Source organism: Stigmatopora nigra, chromosome 19 (assembly GCF_051989575.1).
Source record: "Stigmatopora nigra isolate UIUO_SnigA chromosome 19, RoL_Snig_1.1, whole genome shotgun sequence".
Taxonomy (NCBI): Eukaryota; Metazoa; Chordata; class Actinopteri; order Syngnathiformes; family Syngnathidae; genus Stigmatopora; species Stigmatopora nigra.
Genome location: NC_135526.1, coordinates 1,096,224 through 1,119,494, shown reverse-complemented (window position 1 = coordinate 1,119,494; position 23,271 = coordinate 1,096,224). Strand labels below are relative to the sequence as shown.

Sequence of the window (23,271 nt, the reverse complement as noted above, 5' to 3'; positions counted from 1 at the left end):
GCGGATCAGGAGCAGGATGTTCTGGTGATAAATGATTTCTTTCATTATTCATGCTTTAACTCCACAGATGAGTTCATTAAGCTGTGCCAGGGGCTACATTCACACCAGCATTCCACATGCTAGATGAGGCCACTGTGATATGCAGACATTTAATCACATTAGGAAGAAATCAAGAAAGTGTAATATTGATGTTGTGAAGACCGCCATGGGACAGGAAATAAAACGGAGTGTCAATAAAATGCGGAAAACATACGGAATGTTACACTCATGCCACTTTCTTACTTTTGCACCTCCTAACTTGGGATTTTCAGAATAAGTTTGTTTTTTTATACACATTCCTTATTTAAAAGGCTCCATCAGGAAAGAAAAGTGATTTTTTTCTGGGTTTTTGTCACCAATCTCTGTTCTTAAGCAATAGTATAGACAAAATAGGGAAATTAATTACCTTTGCAGGCATCATTTCGACATATTTGCATTTTTTTGCAAATGATGCGGTAGTGTTGGTTTCTGCAAGCCATTTTCTTCAACTTAAGCGGTTGCTTTCAAGCGAGTATGAAGCGTTTCAGTTGAGAATTGGCACCTCCAAACTTGAAAGCCGTCGAGGCATGAACGGAGTTAAACCCACCGCGCTGGTGCTTTGGAGACTAGGCTGACCTAAGAGAGAAAACAGACATTCCGTTATTCAAAGATATATTGATTTGACCAGTCACTGCAAAATAGAAGAGATTTTTCGTCAGTGTTAAACTGGTATTTGAAAAAAATAAAAAAATTAGATACGAAGCTCTTTAGGTCGGCGTTGCACCATTACAAGTGGATGACGATGACATCATTTACCTGCTCCACTGGGCCAGGAGATAAGTACATGCCCTCACTGCAACTGGCTCAGACACCCCCCACCCGCACCCCCTGCGTCTCCACCAAGAGTTTGATGGAGATCGGCGCCGGAGCCCGGCGAGGAGCCGTCCGACAGTCGACGGGGGGGCTCAAGCGCAAGTCCCCATTTTGGGAGATTTGTGTCCGGATTGAAAGGGGATGAAAACAACAGCTTCATCATGACACTGACTGCCAAACATCACGACTGACTTACTGCTCTCTAAATAAGATTTGTTGGATAGAAGGTGGCACATTTTGGCTACTTTTAATATATATATTCATTCATTCAATCATTTTCCTTTCCAAATATTCTCACAAGGGTCGTGGGGGTGCCGTAACCTATTCCAGGCCTATCAAATCCACCTGAATTTGAATTTTAATGTTATTTGTCCGTAAATGTATCCACACAAAATAGTAAAAACCTTCAAAACAACGCTGGAATGAATTAGATGAAATGTGCACCTACTATTGAATAAAATCAATCAAAGACCCTTGAAAAAAAGTCATAGCAGTCATATCATCATGAAAATTATGTCAATTTAGAGAATAAAATGTAAATTTAAACATACCACATGTGCAAATAGTATCTGGAAGGAATGTCATACCCAGTTTTCTGTATTTTTTAAAGAGGGGCTAGTAATAGAAAGTTTAACCTTTAAGTACGTCTTGTCATGTGATCTCTTTGTAACCTATTTTCTTATTTTCCCCACTAACTGAGCATTCTTCTCCGATACTGCAAACCGTGACCTTAACAGCGACCTTGCCTCGTACGCCGCACGGAGACAAGAATCCAGATCCGGCTGGTCCGAAGCCCCTCGCAACCACGCCAAAGGCTTGATTTTGACACTTCTCGTCGGTCTGTGGTAGCGGAATACGCCGTATTATTTGTCAATTCCTACACATTCCCCCTTTTTAGTTGATCAGCGCCCAGACGGGCAAAAGAAACAACATTGCTCTTGGCTGAGAGAGAGATGGCAATCCTCTTGGCATATAGACGCAAGCTGTCAATACAGATTAGCTTTTATCAGATAAACTTTATGTGCAACATTGCGGCGTCCTTTGGTCGGAAGAACGGACCCATTTGGGGCCACAATTGAAATAAGGAGCAAAGACGGCTCAAAAATACTTGCCATTGTGGTTTGGGGCAACAAGACCGGTTAGAGGTCAAAATATACAACAACAAAAATCTATGGATGGATAATTAAAATGGTGTTACAGTATAAGGGTTGCCATTGATTATATGTTGTTTAATAGATGGCTTTTGAAGCATGGCTTTCCCAAATAATTTTAAAAATAAATTATTAAATGGCAACATGAAAGGTGTAAATGGGTAATAGTTATTATTATTTAAATATTATATTGAGATATGTTTTATTTGTTCTGAAAATGCTTTTATTCATAAATCGGCTTAAATGGCAATACCATCATTTTATTGGGTGACAATGATTGGACAAATATATGAAAATAAGGGTTCTTTATTGTGTTAAATGTAAAAAAGTTGAAACAATAAAGAGTGAGATCCATAGAGAAATTTAGTTTGAGAGGGAGTAATGCCAAATGGTAATAATAGACAAAAAAATAGAGTAACAACTTAAATAAAATAGAGAAAATTTTCAGGAGGCCATGGTTTGACCCGTCATTTATCCACATTAGTGGTATTTATCTTGAAAATGACTCTTTTTGCATATGGAAGATGTGATATAAATCATAAGTACATGACGTGAAATCAAAACAAAAAGGTTTTGCGCTCCTTTACAAAGCCATTAAGCGTAAAAATCATTGTTAGTGTTGTGAAAAGAAAAGCGGCAGTCCTCCCCACTGCCAGTAAACAAGCCCAGACAGAGAGAGATGAAGAGGCCAAGGCAGCAGTAAATGATGCCAGCTTCCTTCCTATACCTTGTCAGTTATCAGAGGAAAGAAATCTGACACAACTCCATGTTGTCTGGAGAAACAAAAATAATTGGCCGGCATGAGGCAGCGGTAGAAAGCGGAGCTCTACCTTCTTGGGCTGCATTACTTTGAAGAGGCTGTCATGAAGTTTGGGAGCCTTAAAACCAGCTCGCCGGGCAATTGAAGACAAATTAGAAAGCACTTGTAAATCGCATGTAGAAACGGAGACGTCGGTTTCTTAGCGGTTGGAAAAAGATGCTTTATTCTTCATTTTATAGTCGCCGGCTAAATGGTGTTTTTGTGTGTGATGGATGACTTTCGGCCAAGAAATACGGGGGAATATTACAATATGACATAGTAAAGGAAATTGCTGGGAAATAAAACGGTGCTCCTAGTTTGTCTTTTCTTGCATTTTAGGGTTGTTTTACAGTGGTGAGGAAATAGAAGGGATTAGATGAGATGTTTATCAGTGTGGCTAGAGCATTAGTTTTTGGTTGCCATATTTTTTTCCCGTTTGTTTTACTCGATTATTCCCAGAAAGCTCCATAAATTGTGTCTGCGTCTGCACTTGGGCTTGGTATTATTTTCTAAGTTTATTTTAAATAGTAGGAAAAAAGAAAAGGTATGCAATAACTTACAAACATAAGGAAAATTAACAAAGGAGAAATAGTATTTTGTACTATACTGCATATGCAGTTGTTTTTCTTTGAGCAAAGTACATTAAATTTTAGTGTTATTCTTTTATGAATATTTTTTAAAAGCCATACTTGTAGTAGGTAGTCGTCAACTGTGATTAAATGTGAAGAAAGGCCTGACTGGCATTAATGTTTATACTCATGGGAGATGCTTAATAATTCATTATGCCGTGTTGGAATAACAACAGCATGTTTAATTGGATAACAACACAAAGGGCGCAAAACATAGAATTGGATTCGTGCATACATTTCTTTGGGGTATATAAACTACTACGACAAGTGATGTGTTAGATGAAATGCTATGCAAGGCATTTTCATGATTGCTTGCTTTCATAAAACGGAGCAAAAAGTGGCTGTTAAATCCATCCATTAGCCGTCATTGTGAGCGCAAACAATCAATCAATCAATAAGGCAAGTTGTTGCAGTAAAAGGAAACAATTAAGCTCCAATGAATACATGTACAGTGGCTTTAATAATACTACAAGTAGAATGACTAACCTGCTTGAATGGGAAGTGCAGTGTTGGTCCAGAGTCGTACTTGAAGATGTAGTGCCACTGTGTGGTTCAATCTGGACATTGCCATGAAACGTTGTCACTTGGGATTTTTGGCCTGAATCGTTGGACTTCCCATTTTGGCCTTCAAAAAAACAGAGATTTAGGTTAAAATGTTATCAAGGCATTATTTCCAAGGTTATTTTTGTCATATTTTGTCTCAGTCAGACACTTTAGAGTGCTGATCTGTTCTGGTTTATGATGGATTTTTTCCCTCTTGACCCAGAAACAATAAAGAACTACTTTATGTCAAGCATAAACATTTAGCTTTTTTTTTTTGGATAGTGAGAATTATTGGATATAAAGGCCCAACCAAGTTGACCTATTTTTTTAGTTTCCTTACCTGCTCACAACTGACATGATCTTAAACAACTAAAACTAGAAATGCAGGTCTGGGACCAGTTTTATCCCATCGACTAGTCTTTTGAATACAATTAGCGACAGGGAAGTTGTCAAAATTATTATTTAGTCCAACAGCTTCAAAAGGCAGATAGCATGAAGATAGAAGAAGGATAAAAACGTCAATCCGGTTCAAGTGACACCCATCACGAGACAATCATAACAAACATAGAGGCCTAAAGTCTTGAGGTCAAAGGTCAAGGTCACAACACCTTCTGGACCTCTTCAGCCTGTTTTCCCAGACAACTGGAACCTTCAGGTACCACCAGTGGGCCGTGTCATTCTTGCTAGAGGCATTGCAAGTCGACCTCGGGCAGCCCACGGGGTTCGAGCCCGGGATTCGGAACACGAGCGACAAAGACGGCGAGACCTCCGCGGGGGCCTCATTAGGGGCCACATTCTACGGTGCGCGTCCGTTTTATAAAAAGGGAATCAGTATTCAGTACACTTGATCTTCACCCCGCGGAAGTAAGACTCATACCTCCAATGTGGACTCAAGATATACTAGTGTACGTTTAATCCTTTGTGGCAAACAGCAGGACGCTTCCACTGCACTTCACAGCTGTCAAGCCTTTTTTTTTTTTTCCTCCCACGCTCACTTTGTTCGCACAGCGTCCATTTTTTCCACATTGTTTGCCCGGTAAATACCATCCGGTTGTGTGTGTTCATTTAATACCAAAGCAAATTCTCCCATCAAGTTAAATGTTGGAAAGTTTAATATTTCTTTTTGCACACTGCTCATTTGTAGTCTAGTTTTAATTAAGATATAAATGGAAAGAGACAGAATTGATGAGCATAGTAGACTTGGAGAAAGACTGAATGGTGAAAAGGCAAGAATCAAACTAACTTTAAGCCATTTTTATCTCATCAAAATTCATTTTAAGCATTACAACTCAAAAAATACAATGAATACTTCATATTTTATCACAATATCATTCATTTTAAGCATTAAAATCCAAAAAATACAATAAGTTCTTGATACTGTATCTGCACAATGAGGCGAAATGTTTGTAAATAACAATGCATGGTCAAATATTAACATTAATGACTTCATTGGACAAGATTTGGAGTTTATATTGTATATAATGTTTGTATGGCAATATAGTAATTGCATGCAAGGCATAAAAAAAGTATTTTTTAAAACAAAAAGGTTACTTACTTATTTTTATGTCCTCTTTCCTTGTATGTATGATGATGTCATGAGGGTTTGGCTGAATCAAGCTCCACCTGCCTACAATCAACTGATTAGATTTGCAACTGGTCAAGTTGACACAGACATACAAAATACTGCTTTGGATGGAAAATACACTTCCTGCATTGAGTTTGAATGCACTCTAAGAAAAGGGTTCACTTGCTTTGGGATTGAAAAAAATAAATACAAAATAAGAAACTAGAAAAAGGAGAGGAATTAGTTCAAGTCAAACAATTCAATAGCTTGCAAACAAAAGGAATCAATGTAAAGGGATTGTGTTTGTCATTGTTGACCTGTTTTAAAAGTTAAGGTTATATATGCAAAATGGGAAGGAATTTGTAGTTATAAAGGAGGTGGTGTGCATAAAAAATACTTTTAAAAAATGAATCAGCACTTGTATTAATACTGTAAAAGTGTGTGTGCATATTTAATGATTATTTAAACACAATATGAATGTGTACTCCATACCAAGTGGCGCTTGAGTGTGTTCATATTTGGCCCACTTGTTTACTTTCATAAACGCAAGGGCAAGTAGAGCTCACAAAAAAAAGCTCAAGAACACATTTGTCATTTGACGCTCCAGTGGACAAAGAGGACATTTTGTGTCTGCGCTAAGCTCCCCTGCAAAGTCATGTGATCCAGTAAGACCTTTTCCAGTATACAATGGATCAGCATGCGTCTGCAAAAAAGAAAAAAAAAGAGAAAAAATCCCACCCTGGCTCCTTATCAGTTTCTCTCTCATTTGACTGACACGTGGTATCTCGAGCGGCCATTGATTGTCAAGACGGCAAGGTGAAACACAAGGTGTTTTTGCTTTTTTTTTTGCTGCTCTTGAGGCTTTAAAGTTCTTTCTCAAATCAGTACAGGACCGCCAAGTAGATTAGGACGCCCTGATAAATGTGCCTTACTGAAATGTCCGATCGATAGTTGGATGACCCACTTGCAACCTGAAGAGGGCAAATGGCCATTTTGTTTGTGTATTTGTGTGTAGTAACTCTATTTGTATCATTTCCTCTGCTGTAAAAAGTCATGCTGTGATAATAAACTCATTTTTTTCCCCCCAAAAATTGTTTGTAAATCAAATAGCGGCCCTCAGCCTCTTCTCCAACCCATCAAGACTCCGACACCCCCCATTTCAATATAAACGAACGTGCATTATCGTTTTTATCGATAAATGCATGACAATTGAAGCCATGTGCCTCATTTTTATTGTTTTCCGTGGATGAAAACAGAACCTGCGTTTACAGAACGGTATTCACATGCAATACAAAAATAAGATTTTTTTTTTTTTACAAAACAAGTATCGCCCCATTAAAAAAAACTTAAAGTACTATATACATGAAAAAATACAAATATATACATCTGTATCGGGAACTGCGGGCTGTATTAAAAAGAAATGGATGCCTTTTCACATCCATTGAAAGTTTGTACAAATATTACAAGATCCGCACAAATTTCTATACATTAAATAAGGTATTTACAGAAGATATTTTCCCAAATGAACGCAGCAATCTCACACACACAAAAACCAAGAACAAAATACTCCACAAAAGGTCACGTTTAAGGACGATAGGGTACACTTTTGCGTCAAGTTCCTGAATTCTTTTGCTTTTCCAAGTCACTTAGCCGCTTAAAATAATGAATATTATTATAAAGTGCACTTGACAATCTTAAAAATAATAAAATCCAGCATGTATTCCTTTCCCTGGGACAAACACTGCAAAGTCTTTGTGCACACCAAAACGTGAGATTGAGCAGGAATTTCATAAGTGTGTGTGTTCACGTTTCCAAATCAAAGCCCCCTAAAATAAAAGCTGTGTGTCGATGGGCAATTTTTTTTTGAAAGATCCTGCGGGCGTTAAGGATTCGGGAGCATGCGATGCCGACCCAGATTTTGTGTTGCATTGCTTAAGTTTGCCGCTACAACCTGGAAGGGGAGGGCCGGCGGGAGACAAGAAACAAACAAAGACAGACAGACAGACAGAGAGAGCAAAAGAAGAAGAAGAAGAGGCAATAGTTAGAAGACTGTTAGTCAATCCGTTAAAGAAAGGAAAGAGCCGAGTTGTAGATTTATTCGGGGCATTTTAATTAGGATTAATTATTAGTTCATCAGCCAAAGATGATTTTACGTCGGATTTTTCTTCCATAAAAAGTGCCAGTTGTATGCGAAGCAGAAAAACAAAGGGAAAATAGATTATTATATGTGCTAATGGACAATAATATTAGTGATATGTGGCAAAAAATTGTTAGCCAAAATAATACTAAGTATTATTATTATTATTATTATTATTGAAAAATATGACTATATTCTGATCCAAATAGCTTCTTAGGAATATGTAAGACTTCAATGAGTAATCTCTTAAAAAGAAACAAAAAGGTATTTAGGGGAATGAACTTCATTGTGCAGATTATGGCCGAATAAAGTAATTAAAAAATGAATTATGTGTACTATTTTTCAATTATTTTTGCATCATGATGGATTATTGATTTGCAGAATTATTAGCAAGTGGCAGGCAGCTTTCGGTAGGTTAGAAATTTGCCAGTAGCGGGCATGCATGCACGTACACCCTTCAGCCTGTTCATGTACTGGAGCACTTTTATAAAACAATTTACAGGCCCTTTTTGTCCAAAAAAAGCAGTTAAGCCCCAAACTACTCCTTCCCTGACCGCGTTGCGTGTTACCATTTAAAAATGTCCAAGTTTGAGTTCTAACTCATGAGCTTTCCCTCATTATTTGTTCACTAATGACTATGGCGATAGCAACATGGTGTTTTTACATCTACTGTAAACAATCCTTCCATTGCAAATAAGTGGAGAGGAAAAAGCCGCTACTTTTGTTGCGATACCTACTCTGCGGACTTCCAGAAGTGACCCGGGTGAGACAGCCTGCGGTTGAGTTTAGGTAACTTCTCCAGCATTTCGGCCAGCTGCGTAAAAGCGGGCCGGTCCCGCGGCTCGTAAGACCAGCAGGCCGAGAGGATCTCCTAAAATAGAGGAGACCACTTGAATAAAGTGAACTGTCGGGTGAGGGTATTCCGCTTGAACTCACCGTGACCTCTTTGCCCAGACTGATTTCCGACAGGATTTTTTTGATACCTTCTCCGCTGCCCACCTGCCAGATGGTGGCTTCCACCGGCTGGTTGGTGATGGGCCAATCCCTGGCTTGAAGCTCGTACCAAATAGTGCTTGAAAGAAACACAGGGAAGGAAGGAATAGAGTCTATTGTTAACTTTTGGAGAAGAAGATGCTATGGGGCTCCCTACCCAAAGGCGTAAACGTCCGCTGCGGTGGAGAAAGGAAGCCGGTCCTCGTTGTTCCCCGGACACATCTTGCGCACGATTTCCGGCGCCAGGTAACAAATCCAGCCGTGTGGGAGCTTGAGTCGATCCTCCCGCCTGTGATAGTTGGCGAAGTAAAATGTTATGGCATTGCTCAAAGCGTGGTCGGTTCGATGGGACTTACCTGTCTTCCTGAACGACACCGGAAATTCCGAAAAGTCCAAAGTCTGTGATCACCACTTTATTGGTGTCGTGGAAAACGTTCTTGGACTTTAAGTCTTTGTGGACGATGCCTTTGGCGTGCAGATATCCCATTCCCTACAGAAAAAGTGTGTTTTATTACAAAATCAGCACTGGGGGAAAGCTTTTAAAGTCTACCTTGACGATCTCCTGGGCGATTTGTCTGGTCTTGTTGATGTCTAACGTGTTTTTGCTGTCTCTCACCACTGAAAACAACGTCCTTCCTTTACAAAAACTGGGAATGGGAAAAAGAAAGACATTTATTTTGGTGGAGTGACACAAGTGCCAGTGATTGAGAAATCTCACCTGGTTATGATAGCCAAGTGGGGCGGGGCCATGCAAGCCCCCATGAAGAGGACCACATTCTCGTGGCGGGTCTGCCTGTAGTTCATCACCTCCTTTTTGAAGAGTTTCAGGTGGTCCTGGTTGTTGCCGTCGATCTCCAAAAGGCGGATGGCTACTTCGCCGTGCCAGCGACCTTTGTGCACTTTGCCCCAGCGGCCCTGATCCAGTAAAAAAAAAAAAAATCATTAAAAAAAATGCCAATTGTACAGCCCTAAATGTATAAAGAATATATAGAAATTTCAAGTGGAACTTCTAGACTATATTAGTACCTTGTTTAGTTTCCTCACCTTGCCTATAAGTTCACCAAGATCCAACTGCTCAAAGGGAATGTCCCACTCCTGAAGATAGACGCTGGTCTGGCTGGCCTTCCGAGAGATGGGAACCTTCCACGGGTTCCCCCTCGAGTAAGGAAGCTCCTCCAGTTTGTCAATTTCGCGCTCGCCGTCAGAGCCCGAGTTTGTCCTGATATCCTCGCCATCCTCCTCCTCCTCATCCTCGTCGTCATCTTCACCTCCATCGCAAAGTTCTTCTTCTTCCTCCTCGTTGTCTTCCTCCACACCGGGATCTTCCTCTTCCACCTCGACATCATCCTCTTCCTCCTAGAAATTACAAGTGAAGATTTGTTATTATTTCTTTACTTGGCAAATAATTATTAGGTCCAAAATTTGAAGGACGGGAGCAAATGACAATTTCCTTGCGTATTATCTATTTTGTTATACCTCTTCATCGTCATCTTCCACCAGATCAGCATGTAGTATGTCCTCTACTGAAGGTTCTATCTCATTGCTGTAAATCAATTAAAAATAAAATAAAATCAAAATACAAGATCGTGCTGAAAAACAAGAAGGCCAAATTCTTACACTGTGTCTTTGACAATATCTGGATGCAAAGTAGCAGGACTGGAAACATCTGCGGGGAAGCAGGAAAAGGCTGAAAAATCATATTGACAAATAGGAATCACATACACAAATGGAGTAGAACTACATGCAATGTCCTTCGAATGCCAGTGGATGGCGTTTAACCTATTGAATGCATGGCAATACACCAGAGAAATGAGAGGATTTGGAGGTTAAGAAAATGACGGGAAGGTCGACGGACGATTCATTTTTGCAATCTCCAGACTCACCGGGGAAGATAAACTGCTGTCTATGTTGAAAGTAGCAGGCAGCTTTTGTTAACAAAAAAATAAAGGACGGATCAAAAGTTGGAAAAGCCAGCAAGCGTGACACACAAAAGAGGAGAAAGACTCGTGGTTAGAAACATTTAGCTTTAAGAAGAAAACCTCAAAATGGGCTGCAATTGCAGGTTGCCAGTGTTAAAGCGCGGGCCCCCCTCGCCATGGCGGCGGAATGTGGGCTGACCTGGGAAGTTGAAGCGGTTGTCCCGATGGCCTTTGGGCGAGGGGTTGGGTGGCGGCGTGGCGCTCGGGGGGTTGCTCTGCTGGAACGGCGCCGGCGAAGAGGGCGTGGATGACGTCGTGGACGACGGATTGCTGCTGGAGTCCAGTTGGTTCAGGACCGGGGGGTGATCCTGTGGATGCCAGACGCCACGTATAGATTGTGGGATAGTGGGGTAGTGGAAGAGTGGGAGAGTGGAATTGTGGAATTGTGGAATTGTGGAATAGTGGAATAGTGGAATAGTGAAATAGTGGAATAGTGGAATAGTGGGATAAACAGTAAAGGATAATGTGAATTGTTCTTTTTTGAAAATTAACTGCTGGGTGCCTTTCTATTTAACATTCATTTTCAAGTTGACACCCTAGCAGAAAAAAAATAAATCACCCGCAGAACAATTTGTCTTTGGCACTAAAGTGAACGATGGTGAAAGTACGTCGGCGCCAATTTTCACACGTATCAACACTTGAGTGCCAGACGAGAGCCTCGTCTGGCACTCGGACGCCAGCCGTCGTGATCAACAGAGTCAACTTTGAAAAGTTTGGGTGTCTTACCTTTTTGGTAATGGCCTTGGGTAACGTCCCAAACTGCGGCGCTTCGGGGGGACGGTCCACCGGGTTGTTGATATCGGACGGTACGGATTCCGTCCTTCGGATTTTGGCAACTGCAACACAAGACACGTTAATTTCGTCCATGCTCGACTTTCCATCAATGGCGATGAACAAAGTAGTTTTACTTGGAAGAAAGGAGATTCTGCAAGACGGAGCCTCCTTTGTGCATTTATTGTGGCACTTTAGTCTGCACACAAATAAGCAAATGAGCTCCACACATGGTCAAATCATCCGACATAGCCTGGTGTCCATAACTCACCGACAGTGTTTGCACTTGACCCCAAACATCATGTTCTTCTGACACACCTGACATGTCTGGGAGAGCCAGGACTTGGTGGAGAACCTGCAAAAAACATCTCCTAGTTTTCACCAAGGTCTGACATGGAGATGGAGGGGGAAAAAAAACAAACCTGTGTGTAACTGCGAGACCAATATCCCTCCGCATGGCTTGTGGAGAACCGCGGTGATGAACAGCTTTGTTATCTAAGTGGAAAGACCAGAAAAACATAGTTTTTTTATGTTAGCATGCAAATCAGATTAAATGATAACTTACTCTTAATGACGCTACGTTCTTCCAATAGGGTGGGTGTTCCAGGGAGGGCGTAAGGCGCGGTGGTTGCAACTTGGGCCACCCCGGGGGTCCGCACGGGAGCGGCGGGGTAGCGAGAAGGCGTGTCCTCGTGTCCGTTGCCATTCACTTGCATATTCAACAGGATTTTGTTCTTTTTCACGCATCTGGAAGCAAAAGAAAAAGCAAATGTTAGCTTCTACCAAGAGTTGGAATTGGACTGTTAATTACTACAACTGTTTTGTTGGAAAAAAAATATTAAAAATGTTAATTTAAATTTGAAATTCTTTCTATTTCTGTTTTAACAGATTATATATGATGAAATGGCAGGTGGACATGGGGCAAAAAAGTATTTGCACATATAGTAATTTAATGAGAATAAAAGTATTCAATTCAATTCAATTCAAAATATTGATGATTTGTCAACCTCACATGGAAAATCATAACGCAAGCCTGGAGCTAGAGTAAAAATGAGAGAGTGCATGGCTTCTGGTGTGTGTGAGGCGAGTTACGTAAGAAGGATTACACAGAGGCACGTTTGAGTGGCTAAAAAAGACTGGCACAGGACTGTCAGTGATATGACTAGCAGCCAAACTCCAGTTTCAAGGACAAACACACACACACACATGTACACGTACATGTGAGCAAGCAAAATGGGGACAAAACTGTCAAAGATACATTTCACACTTGCTTGGGAGAGTGCCTTCTGTTCATTTGGGCCATAGTGGGGGAAAAAGAAGGCAACAATAAAAGTTTAACCTCTCAGCCGGGATACCATAGTGTGTACGTCCCATTTAAAGAGAACGCAAGTGCTCGCCACCTCTCAGCGTTTAGGCCGAGGAAACACTTCCTCTTTGGACATGACTCATAATCTCTGGGAATTGCAAGGGATTAGCCTTGGCCAAACATTCAAAGGAAGGCCAGGGTGGATGACACAGACACATGGACAATCCATGCCAGTGTACTGAAAGACATATTTGTTTTAGAAGAGTTATATACTTTGCATCAATTTGTCAAATGAAGAATAAAGGCTCTTGTTTATTTTTATGTGGCTGTCGTTATGCTTTGGATTCAATTTTTAAACTTGAACTTTGTACTTTAAATGGAAAAGAAAAAGACCAGACGAGAATGTAGAGGCAAAAGTCAGCACACCCTTTGATTTGTGGGAACTTTTTTGTTTGTTTGGATGTTTTAGTTGACATTTTCCATTCAAAGCGAGATAGTAGGATAGTGAAATTGTGAGATAGTGGAATAGTGAGATAGTGGGATAGCGGAATAGTGGAATAGTGGAATAGTGGAATAGTGGAATGTTCTTTTTAAAAAATTAACTGCTGGGAGCCTTTGTATTTAACACCCATTTTCAAGGGTACTTACTTGTTGGTGAGGGGGTCTTCGATGCGGTTGCCCAACTGCGATTCGTGACTTTTGCTGCGGGTCAGGGTGATGTTGGGCAGCAGGTGGAGCACTTTGCGGGACGGAGGCGGCGGGGTGCACGGAGGCTTCAGTCGGTGACGCCGCTTGGACGGCGGCGTGGCGGGCGGCGTACGTGTGCGCCCCTGGAGACGGGCGCAGCGGCCCGAGGCCGGCGGGAAGGCGTTATTGGCCAGGGGGCTCTCGGCGCGGAGGTGCGGCGTCTGCGGCTCGGGCGTGGGGACCGCCGACGCCGAGCAGGAGCGGGGATGGGGAAAAGGGGCGCAGGGGGTGGAGGGCACGGAGTGGATGCTGGAAGGCCGGGCTAAGGGCGAAGGACTGAGCGGTCGCGGTAGATTTCCCAGGCCGCCCAGCGGATCGGCGCCCAGGAGAGAACCGCTGTCCCTCCTGGTGGAATCGGACAGCCAGGCCGTGCCGTCTTCTTTCACTTCGCCTCCTGGATGGAGACAAAAGCGGAATGGAGACACGTCGGAGAACGGCGGGGGACGGGTAGCGAGCTCCTACCGGCTTCACTTGCGCTTTTCAAGCAGGAGAGGGCAGCGCTCAGTCGCGCACATTCTTCTGAAGTGAATCCCAGCCTATTCATGGCGTCCCTCACCTGAGCACCTGCCGTTTGCAGTAAGGCATCCAGGGAGAACTTTGTTTCCACTACCTACACACAGGGAGAACAGAAATGGCAGAAATGTTGGATTTTGAAGTAAAGACAAGGGTCATAAAAAGCCCAGCCAATAGAAAGGAGGTCTACGGGCATTTCAGTTCAGGAGGAGTGCACATTTGCTCAAAGCTTTACTCGCAAAACACGTAAGAGTGGAGCGTTCCAAATACCCACGTGGGGCGACATGACAGAAAACGGCCTGAAATGGAGGCCCGGATCAGCCAAAAAGGTCAACAAAATAAAAGCTCCCAATTGTGTAACTCCCAACGAGTTAAGCTCTGTTTTAGCTCTTCTCTGGAGAATTGCATAATGTGTGCATGTACAACCAAATTAGACCAGGGAGAGAAAAAAAATGTCTTTATGGGTTATTTCCGAAGATGCATTGCTCTTCTACGTCATCCTAAATATCTTCACAATAGTTTATAAAAGAAGATTGCAACGTTTGCAGGTAAACGGAAGGGTTTTTAGTACATAAAAATAGATACAAATGAAGTTGTAGTACAGAATAGTAAGCAAAAGTGTAATGTCACAACAGCAGCGCAAACAAGGACGAGAAAAACATTACGGTAGCTGACACTTCTGCAGCTGCACAGGAAGGAAAGCAAGGGAAGGGAGAAAAACAAGAGACTTGCAGTAAAATATGACTAACAAATAGGGTGCGGAATGAGAGAGAGAGAGAGAGAGAGAGAGAGAGAGAGAGAGAGAGAGAGTTCGAGGGGGAAGTGGAAGGCAAATGATGGATTTCTTTCAGGTATGTCCTGTTCCAGTAGTTTGGAAAGACGGACTTCCTCAAAGAATGTTCACAATGGCCAAAGTGTCCACTCACTTTTATATTTATGATATCTGTTATGAAAGAGCATTGCACACAGACTTTTTTTTTTTTTTTTTTAAGAAGCCACCATCACGAGTTACCTGGATGAGTTCCGGTCGTAAATTGATGGTACGTAGCCAGTCTCGTAAGCGTGGATAGCTGTCCAGGTTGTCGGGCCTCTCCGTTTCGGGCACTTTGAGCTTGCACTGGAGCTGTTTACAGATGTATTTCACCAGCTTCACCTGCAGGGAGCAACACATACACTTCATGAAGATACATACGACATTGGCAATATATTATACTCTCCAAAACCTGATGTATGTAATATCAAGTGGACATATCTGCAGCTAGTTTCCCTGCAGCTTAGATTTAAAGTCTTGGAAATGCACATTTTGAAGAATGTACAATCATATTGAAGACATTTCAAATGAAACATTTGCATGCAAAGGTAGTATAGGATCTATACATTCAAATTCAATTCAAATTAATGCTTTTCCCCCCCATTATACAAGTATATAAGGTTATTTAATGATTATTATTGGTTTGCTCTATGGGTTTTATGTTTAATAGTGTGAGAAAGAAAAAATAACCTTATTGTAATGTAGTCTGGGGTAATACACTTGCTAAAACCACAATTACAGTAGCACAAAAATACGTTTCCTGTGTTTCGCTATGTTTATGTGTACATGCCACTAATGTTATGAGTACTTCTAACCTTTACAATTGGTTCACAGTGGACGACCTACAAAGAAATTGACTTGTACTGTCAAAATAATCACCTACATGGACAAATTCCCCATCTTTTTTCAAATTTAAAAGTCCCCATCCTATCACAGGTCGCCACTTTTTATAGTATATGTTCCTAATTGGCTAAAAGAATAAAAAAATCTTGTGATGCAGACATCCAAAGGCAAATCAGGCCTTGGCTAGCCACGGCTAACGAGAAATTTGCCTTCCACCCTCCCTCCCCTCTCTCTCTCGGCTCCATTGCGGGCCCTGTGACGTCGGGTTGCCTAGCAACCTCTCTTCTGAGCCGTCAGCAACATTTCAGTGGGATTTTCCCATGCGTGTGAAACACTCGAGCGCTGACAAAATGCAAGTCCGCGTCCAAATGTCATCGGCTGGCTTTGGACGACAACAAAAGAGGGGAGGAATCTTTTGACTCATCTGCTATCTCGCTAAAAGAGGTGAAAATTCCCCTCACCAATGCGTAGGAGGCGCCATGGAGACGGACGGGTTAAAACGAGAGAGCGTCCACCAGAACTGAGGGGCCTCTTTTCATTTTTTTTTTTGGTGCATGGTGGCAAAAAAGCAGCGAGTGGAGGCGGGGACAGAAATGGCGTCAGAGCCCACCTGTCAGCCAAGCTCAGTGGCGCCATGGCAACAGACTAATGCGGGGAGGGGAGGGGGATGAGTGACAGCAATCGTGTCGGCCCGGACGCCGAGGCAGAACACCAAAAAAAAGAGAGAAAGAGAGAGAGAGGGATAGAAAGAGAGATGGACTCGGTCTGACGCAGCAGAACCCGCGACCGCTCTGAATGTCCGCCAGGTTTGCTGATACAGACGAGCGTTGTGCTTTGGGGCCCGGATGGAAAATTGTTTTGTCAACAAACTAAGATGATCGGTGCTATTTTGGTTGTTTTTACCTTGTGTTCTATTTGGATTTACAGCAGATTTGTCATTCAAGGCCCAAAAATTTCATGATTTTGTAGTAAAATCAGGTATGTAAAACGCAAAAAGCAGAGTACAATGAGATATATATTTAGGATCATATTTTGAACTTGATGCAACTAATGTTACATAGTAATAATGCAGAAGTATGTTCCATTTTATGACTGAAAAACTGAAAATAATAAAGGGCATGTCAAAATAGACATTTTATTTGAATTACTACCAAAAACATCCAATACTTAAGTAAATTTGTTAATTTCTGCTCCCATGATGGACATACTATGCAACCTCCAACTAAGCATCTCCTATTCTACTAAAAAATATGCACAACTTTGTCCATTTTGCAGAATACTGCATATTAGCCAAATCCTTTTTAAAAAAATGTATATCAAGTGGTGCTAATATTCCAGTCTTTGCACATCAATCACAAAGCGCCTTGCATCCAAGGACAAGACAGCACATTTGAGCAAATAAGTAAATAATGATGCACGCTTTGGAGCTGAGTTCCAAAGAAAAATGAGCCAAGAGATAAAAATAGGCCAAGATAGGCAGCAGCCAGGTCACATGACTTTTAAGGGGCACGTCCACGCTCCATGGACTGGGACAATGGCCTGCCCCTCCTCCTCCTCCTCCTCCTTCTCCGTCATTGTTATCTCCTGCGGTCGCTGACCTCCTAAGCTTGGATGTGTGTGTGTGCTGTTTACACATGCACATTGGAGCAAACATGTCCGCAGACAATGTTCAACACACGTTCAAAACACATTCTGTTCCATGTCTAAACTTTGAGACTGCATGGCCTCTTAAGAGCAGATATTTCCAGCACAAAAATACCAACATGCAACTCATCGCGGGTGTCTTTTGAGATAGTTACCACGTTTTTTGTCAGGTTCACGTCACACACACATAGACTGCGGGTCAAAACGGAAGCAGAGACAGGGTCAGTGTTGCTGCAATCGCTAACGTCGCACTTCCTCTGTACTAGTGGCACGTTAGCCGCATTATTGTTTTCACGTCAGGAGTGGCGGTGCCGGCCAGTGGCTTTGATTCTCCCCTCCCTGCCGTCCCCAACCGTCTCCTCCCGTCTCCTCCCCTTTTCGCCCCCTGCCTCTTTGCGCGTCATTTGATTTTCTTATTTAACAAGCCAGCCTGAAAATGCGTAGGAAGAGAAGATGTCTAAATATAGAGGCAGCCAAAACAACTCTCACGCAGCATGCGCAGCGAGCGCAAAGACTCCCTCCCGCACCCAGAAGAGACAAAACACTGTGTGTGACGCCATGCCGCTTGACGATCATCACCATGCCATGCAACACCCTAACAGAGGCCGCCATGGACGGCAAAAGATGTCCAATCCATTTAATAAAGGATGGCTGACACTGTTGTTTGCCTTCTTGTGCCCTGTGATTGGCTGGCTACCAATTTGGGGTGTCCACTGCCTCTGGCCTGAAGTCAGCTGGGATAGGCTCCAGCACCCCTGCGAGCCTAGTGAGGATAGAAATGTTTAGAAAATTGAGATCAGATGGGAATATAATAATTGGTCTCCTTAGTTATATTGTTCTAAGTGACACCATGCAAAAGTTACATAAGGGTCCATGTAAAAAGATAATAATAATAATATTTTTTTTATGTTATTTAGAGCATATCTGGTTCATCCATGGCAGCCAATGAAAAGAAAATATCATTTTTGCAGTTCACAAGTACAAGTCTGAGTCTGGGCTCAATGTTCCGGGGAATGTAGGGCCATTCCGGCTCCAAAAGCAGAACAAAAATGGCCAACATCAGAATTCTACAGCGAGGCACGGCAAGCGCAAAGAGAGCACGGGCAGCCGGAGCGTCCAGACCGAGTGGGATTAACGTGCGTAAAGTGAAGTAGCGCTTAGCACTCGACGTGGAGAGGACGCTATCATTATCCTCTCCGCGGCAAGGCACAACAACACACGGTTCAAGTGGAATAACCAAGCATTGTCAATGAGGAGCTACAGTCAATTGGAATGGCTCTTGACGCCACTCCAGCTGGGGCCGAGGCCGCTGCGCCTGACCTGCGTGTGCCACGGCTGGCTTGACCTTTGTTGATTTCCAAACTCAAGAAGAGATGCCGTTCATTACGACTAATTATTTGTCACCACTTTATTCCATGACATATTTTTCCATGTAAATCTGAGTCCAAGTCACCTGAGAATTGAGGAAATATACTAAGTGGGCGGGGCTGACACACATTTTTTTTAAATCTATACTGCGAATAATGTTGGTCTACAGTATTCTACTCTTATTATTGTTTACCATTTCTTTAGCTACAGTTTTTGTTGCAGAATGATTAAAGTGGACATCATGTACTAAAACAGTGAGGAGACGGATTAAGAATGTACTTTCTATTAAATAAATGGACAGCTGCAACATTTAGCAGGTCCTGTTCAGCGTGTGTGGGATGTGTCAAGCAAATTGACAACCCTGCAAAAGAAATGTTAACACAGCCCAAAGAGAGGCATTTAAAATAAAAAGAGATAAATTTGAGAGCTTATACCTGGATTTTAATCATTTCTAGATTATTTTTTGTTCTCCACTTACCAGGTAATGTATAGTACTGCTACTTTTTGTGCAAATAAAGAGAAAAAAATCAATCAAAAGTTGATAACCAATATTTTGGAGCTATAGTGAGTCAAACATTGAGGCTTTTTAAAAAAAATAATTGGATATTACATGTACACACAGGGCTAGATAATTAAGATAATAAATGAAAGCACATAATTGCACTCTACTGTGTGTTATTGAAGATACATATTGCATTAGAGATTATAATGAGGGGCAAGTAGGAACAAGACAGATTGCAGCAACAGTTAAAAATGTCAGGCATTTGAAATCTTAAACAAGAAATGAAAGTGGTAAGACAGCAAGAAGTGGTGTCAAAACACTGGCGGTAAAGACATGGGAAGTTGTCGCTGTGGCTCGCGAGCACCGCCCCGCTCACTCCACTTGACTATACCAATGCTGCAAGACTACCTAACTGTCCAATGTTGAGGCCAACTGCCAATCAGATTGAACGTAGTGCACTGCCATTCTAATGTTTGGAACTCAAAGAACTGCTTTGGAAATACAAGGCAGAAGTGGAGGTCGATAGGCATTATGGAGAAAGACATCAAACTGCTGCAAACAATTCAATCATTACAGGAGATAAGTTGTCTGTATGGATCTTAAATTTCATTTAAGAATGAATTCCAATTGTAGGGAAACAAGGGCTACAGTTACAAGCATATAGAAGGTCTCTTAAGGGGAGATATAGGACTTTTATAGTGGTAATTGTATAAAATGCTGTATATTGTATATTTTAAAAAGCTCCATCAGTACCATAAACAAATAAAGGCAGTTTCTGTGCATTTGATAGGAAGAAATGTCTGATTCATTTAAACTGGGAGGGCAGGATTATGGCATGATGCCACTTTAAAGGAATCGGACGCACATAGCCGTCAATGGCAGCCAATGAGTTAACAATGCTGATGTGCAATGGCCCCATGCGCAAACGCAATGTCATGTCATGAGGACGCAGCATCCAGATGCTGGATAGCTTAAGCTATAAGAGAAAGAAAAAAAAGACAATAACATCTTGTGCCACTGGGCTTTTCTGCTATAGTTTTTGTTTGGATGTTGCTCATATTGGCCTTTACGAGTCCACGCTGTGCGGCGCCTGCAGTTCTATAAATAAAAGCAGATTAGTATTCGATATTAAGCCCAGATGATTTGTGCTACCATCTAAGCAATGGGATCTCCTTTAAAAAAAAAGAGAGAGGTCATACGGGAACGATGGGAACATCTTTGAGGAGATGATCGAATAGAAATAAATACAAAAAGGCATTTTTTTGCACGGGGCGATGTGCTTAATGATGACTCCGCCCGCAGTTTGACAAGACGGACGACGGCCCTTTTTTTGGGTCATATTTACCTCCAGTGTGCGGATTTCTTGCTGTGTGAGGTCGTTGGACGCGAAGCATTTGGTCCTGAGCCCCTGTAAACTGGAGATGGAGATGTCTATCATGTTCTGGATCAGTTCGCATTGGTGGAGCGCGGCGGTGGCCGCATCGAGCGCGTCTTCGCCCGCATCCCCGACGCCGATGCCACCGCCACCGCCACCACAGACGCTGACGTCCCTCTCCGGTTTCTCTCCACTCTCCACCATATTCCCACCGACGATAGCCACACTATCCATTCCTCGGCATTTGGGCTCGATCGGGAGGGCACAAGTCGAAGCGTCAACGGATCCAAGACGACATATGCAGCAACTATTTTATCGTCAAAAAGACAGCACCTGACCGCCCCAATGTCCCCAGCTTCCGAATTGGAAGGCTGCAAGATAGGAAATGCAGCCGCTTCTTTTTCTTCTTCTTCGCTTCCTGCTTTTTTGTTTTTAGATCCAAATACAGCGTTCGATGCACGCTAGTTATTTAAAAGTCACCCATTCTAGTCCGTTGTTTCGCGACAAGAGATCGGAGCCACCCAACGGAAAAGCTAGTGGCTTTCTCCGTCTGTCAGCTGTTAGGAACATCATGGGGCCCTTGGTGCATTCTGGGAAATGGAGTTTACGTGGGATGCGCTCGGTGGCCTAGAAAAGGCCGCTCCTACGGTTGCAGGGTTACATTTCAGAGTTAAAACTGCTAAGAGGTGCCACTCTTTTGTCAATTGGGGCAAATTTCAGAGGTTAAAAGCAGGCATAAAGTTACATTTTTATTGAACTCACTGGCGGTTATCGACGAGAATAAACAGTGGCAAGCCCTAATAATCTTCGCATGTAAACATTGAACACATGCGGCTTACAACTGACCGCAGGATAATGGTTTAGGATAAACATTAAGCACAAGCATTGTTATTCTACAATTTTTGTTTGGATTGGATCAAATGGTGCTAACAGCACAGATTGGACGGCGTGCAGCCAAAAGCAAGGCGTACTTGGCTTACAAATGCAAACTTTTAAGCACAAGTAGTGCCAATACTGTGGGTGATATTTTAAAACATGAAAATAGCTACCTATTTGCATGATTTAGAATACAAAAGTTATCATTAGTTGGTTTTGTTTAAGAGGAAAAGTCACATATTCCTACATTTGCATTGTGCATAACTGCAATGTAGTAAAATGGATCATTAATGTAGATTTAAAGACAGGCCTGTCTTGTTTTTGGCACATAGACTGCTTAGTAAAAACATTCTGCCTGTCACGTCATAGCACATTATTTGTTTTATCAGTCATATTTCAGTATGTGTCTGGACAAGAGACACATGGCCAAGCGTGTCAAAAGAAAATACACTAGAAATTCAAAGTTATCTTGGAAAATAAACATACTTGTTATTGTCCTTACCATTTCTGGCTGTTTTCTCTCTCTTTTCTTCCTTGCTGAGCTTTCCCATCCAAATGCAGGCGTCTCTGGAATGCTCCTCTTGATCAGTCATTGGAATTAAAGAGCGTAGACGTATATATAGTCGCCAAGATCTGCAAACTCAAGTCACTCCAACGGGGAATAGCATGATACTGGCTCAGCCCCAGGAGTAGTGTCTTCTTAAGCTGTTTAAAAGGGCAGCCAGGTAGGTGGCTGCTCTTAGCGTGGAGCTGATCTCCACTTAAAATCCGGGCTGTAGATTTACATATACTTTCAAGTTGCCTCATGGGGTTGCCTGCAATATTGAGCAGAATAAAGGTCATTTCACACAATATATCACTTGGTTTCAAAATCAAGGTATTCCATGGAAGTGCCATCACATTTAATAGGATTTGGATATCCTTAAGAAATTGAGATTTGTCGCCGTCTGGTGGACAAATGCAGAATTGCATTATGTGTATAAATACTACAAGAGGATGATTTGAATTGGGGGATGGCCATCTAACGGACAAGTGTAGAATATTCTAGTGCAAAGTACTGACAAATATTTTGTTTCCTACATTCCAAAACAAACCTATCTTTGCAATGATTGAACATTTGATACAAAATATGTAATGGTTTCTTTTATTTAGACAACCCAAATAAAAGGCACATAACATTGCGCATGGTCATGTAATAATTTGACATACATTTAAAAAGATGCTGGAATGTTTGATCGATTTGCTAATTGAAAAGTCTACTTTCTTGTATATACAAAATGATCATTGTTAATATTCTAATACAAAAGTTTTTTTTTATTTAAAAAAAGGGTTATTTTATCTTTCACATCTATCTTTTCTACCATAGCCGCAGCTCTAAAATAGTTTTGTACAAAGATATACATTCAACTGCTTTCACGAGGCTCATGGAATTTTCAATTCATATTTGTTTAAAAAAAAAAAGAAGAGATGTTCAATTCAACAAAAAAGTCAGTTCATCACATTATAGCTGTATCAAATTTGGCAAGTCCATTATAGAGTATCTAGGCAATACGTACATTAGGAAAATAACACTAGTATTTAGTCACAAAAAAAACTAAAAAAAATAAAAAACAGAACAATAACAACCATGCAAAAAATGCATTTTTTTCCTCAGTGTTCAGTGAAAATTTTCAAAAATTGTAACACTGTCAAACAACAATGCATTCAGTAAAAAAATATGTAACATTGTTTGGGATCATGCAATGTCAGTCTTGTCCCAAAATTACTTTTTTTTCTTCCTAACTCATATCAGCTCCTAATTGGGGGAGAAAAAAATGAAATTAAAAAAA

The 23,271-nt window shown here is 41.6% G+C and overlaps 1 protein-coding gene across 1 annotated transcript; it reads right to left on the bottom strand.

The window, feature by feature from the left end:
• Positions 1 to 7,902: 7,902 nt before the first annotated feature.
• Positions 7,903 to 21,151, bottom strand: ksr1a (kinase suppressor of ras 1a). The gene is made up of 20 exons (XM_077740972.1): positions 20,537 to 21,151; positions 15,036 to 15,176; positions 13,973 to 14,120; positions 13,412 to 13,904; positions 12,023 to 12,204; positions 11,880 to 11,952; positions 11,729 to 11,812; positions 11,595 to 11,656; positions 11,413 to 11,522; positions 10,826 to 10,994; positions 10,591 to 10,632; positions 10,325 to 10,373; positions 10,184 to 10,250; positions 9,752 to 10,063; positions 9,426 to 9,622; positions 9,258 to 9,354; positions 9,064 to 9,197; positions 8,865 to 8,996; positions 8,651 to 8,786; positions 7,903 to 8,585 (listed from the first exon to the last, which is right to left on the bottom strand). Exons 1-20 carry the CDS (start codon positions 20,798 to 20,800, stop codon positions 8,448 to 8,450), a joined length of 3,030 nt encoding a protein of 1,009 aa, XP_077597098.1. The 5' UTR covers positions 20,801 to 21,151; the 3' UTR covers positions 7,903 to 8,447.
• Between the last annotated feature and the right edge of the window lie 2,120 nt (positions 21,152 to 23,271).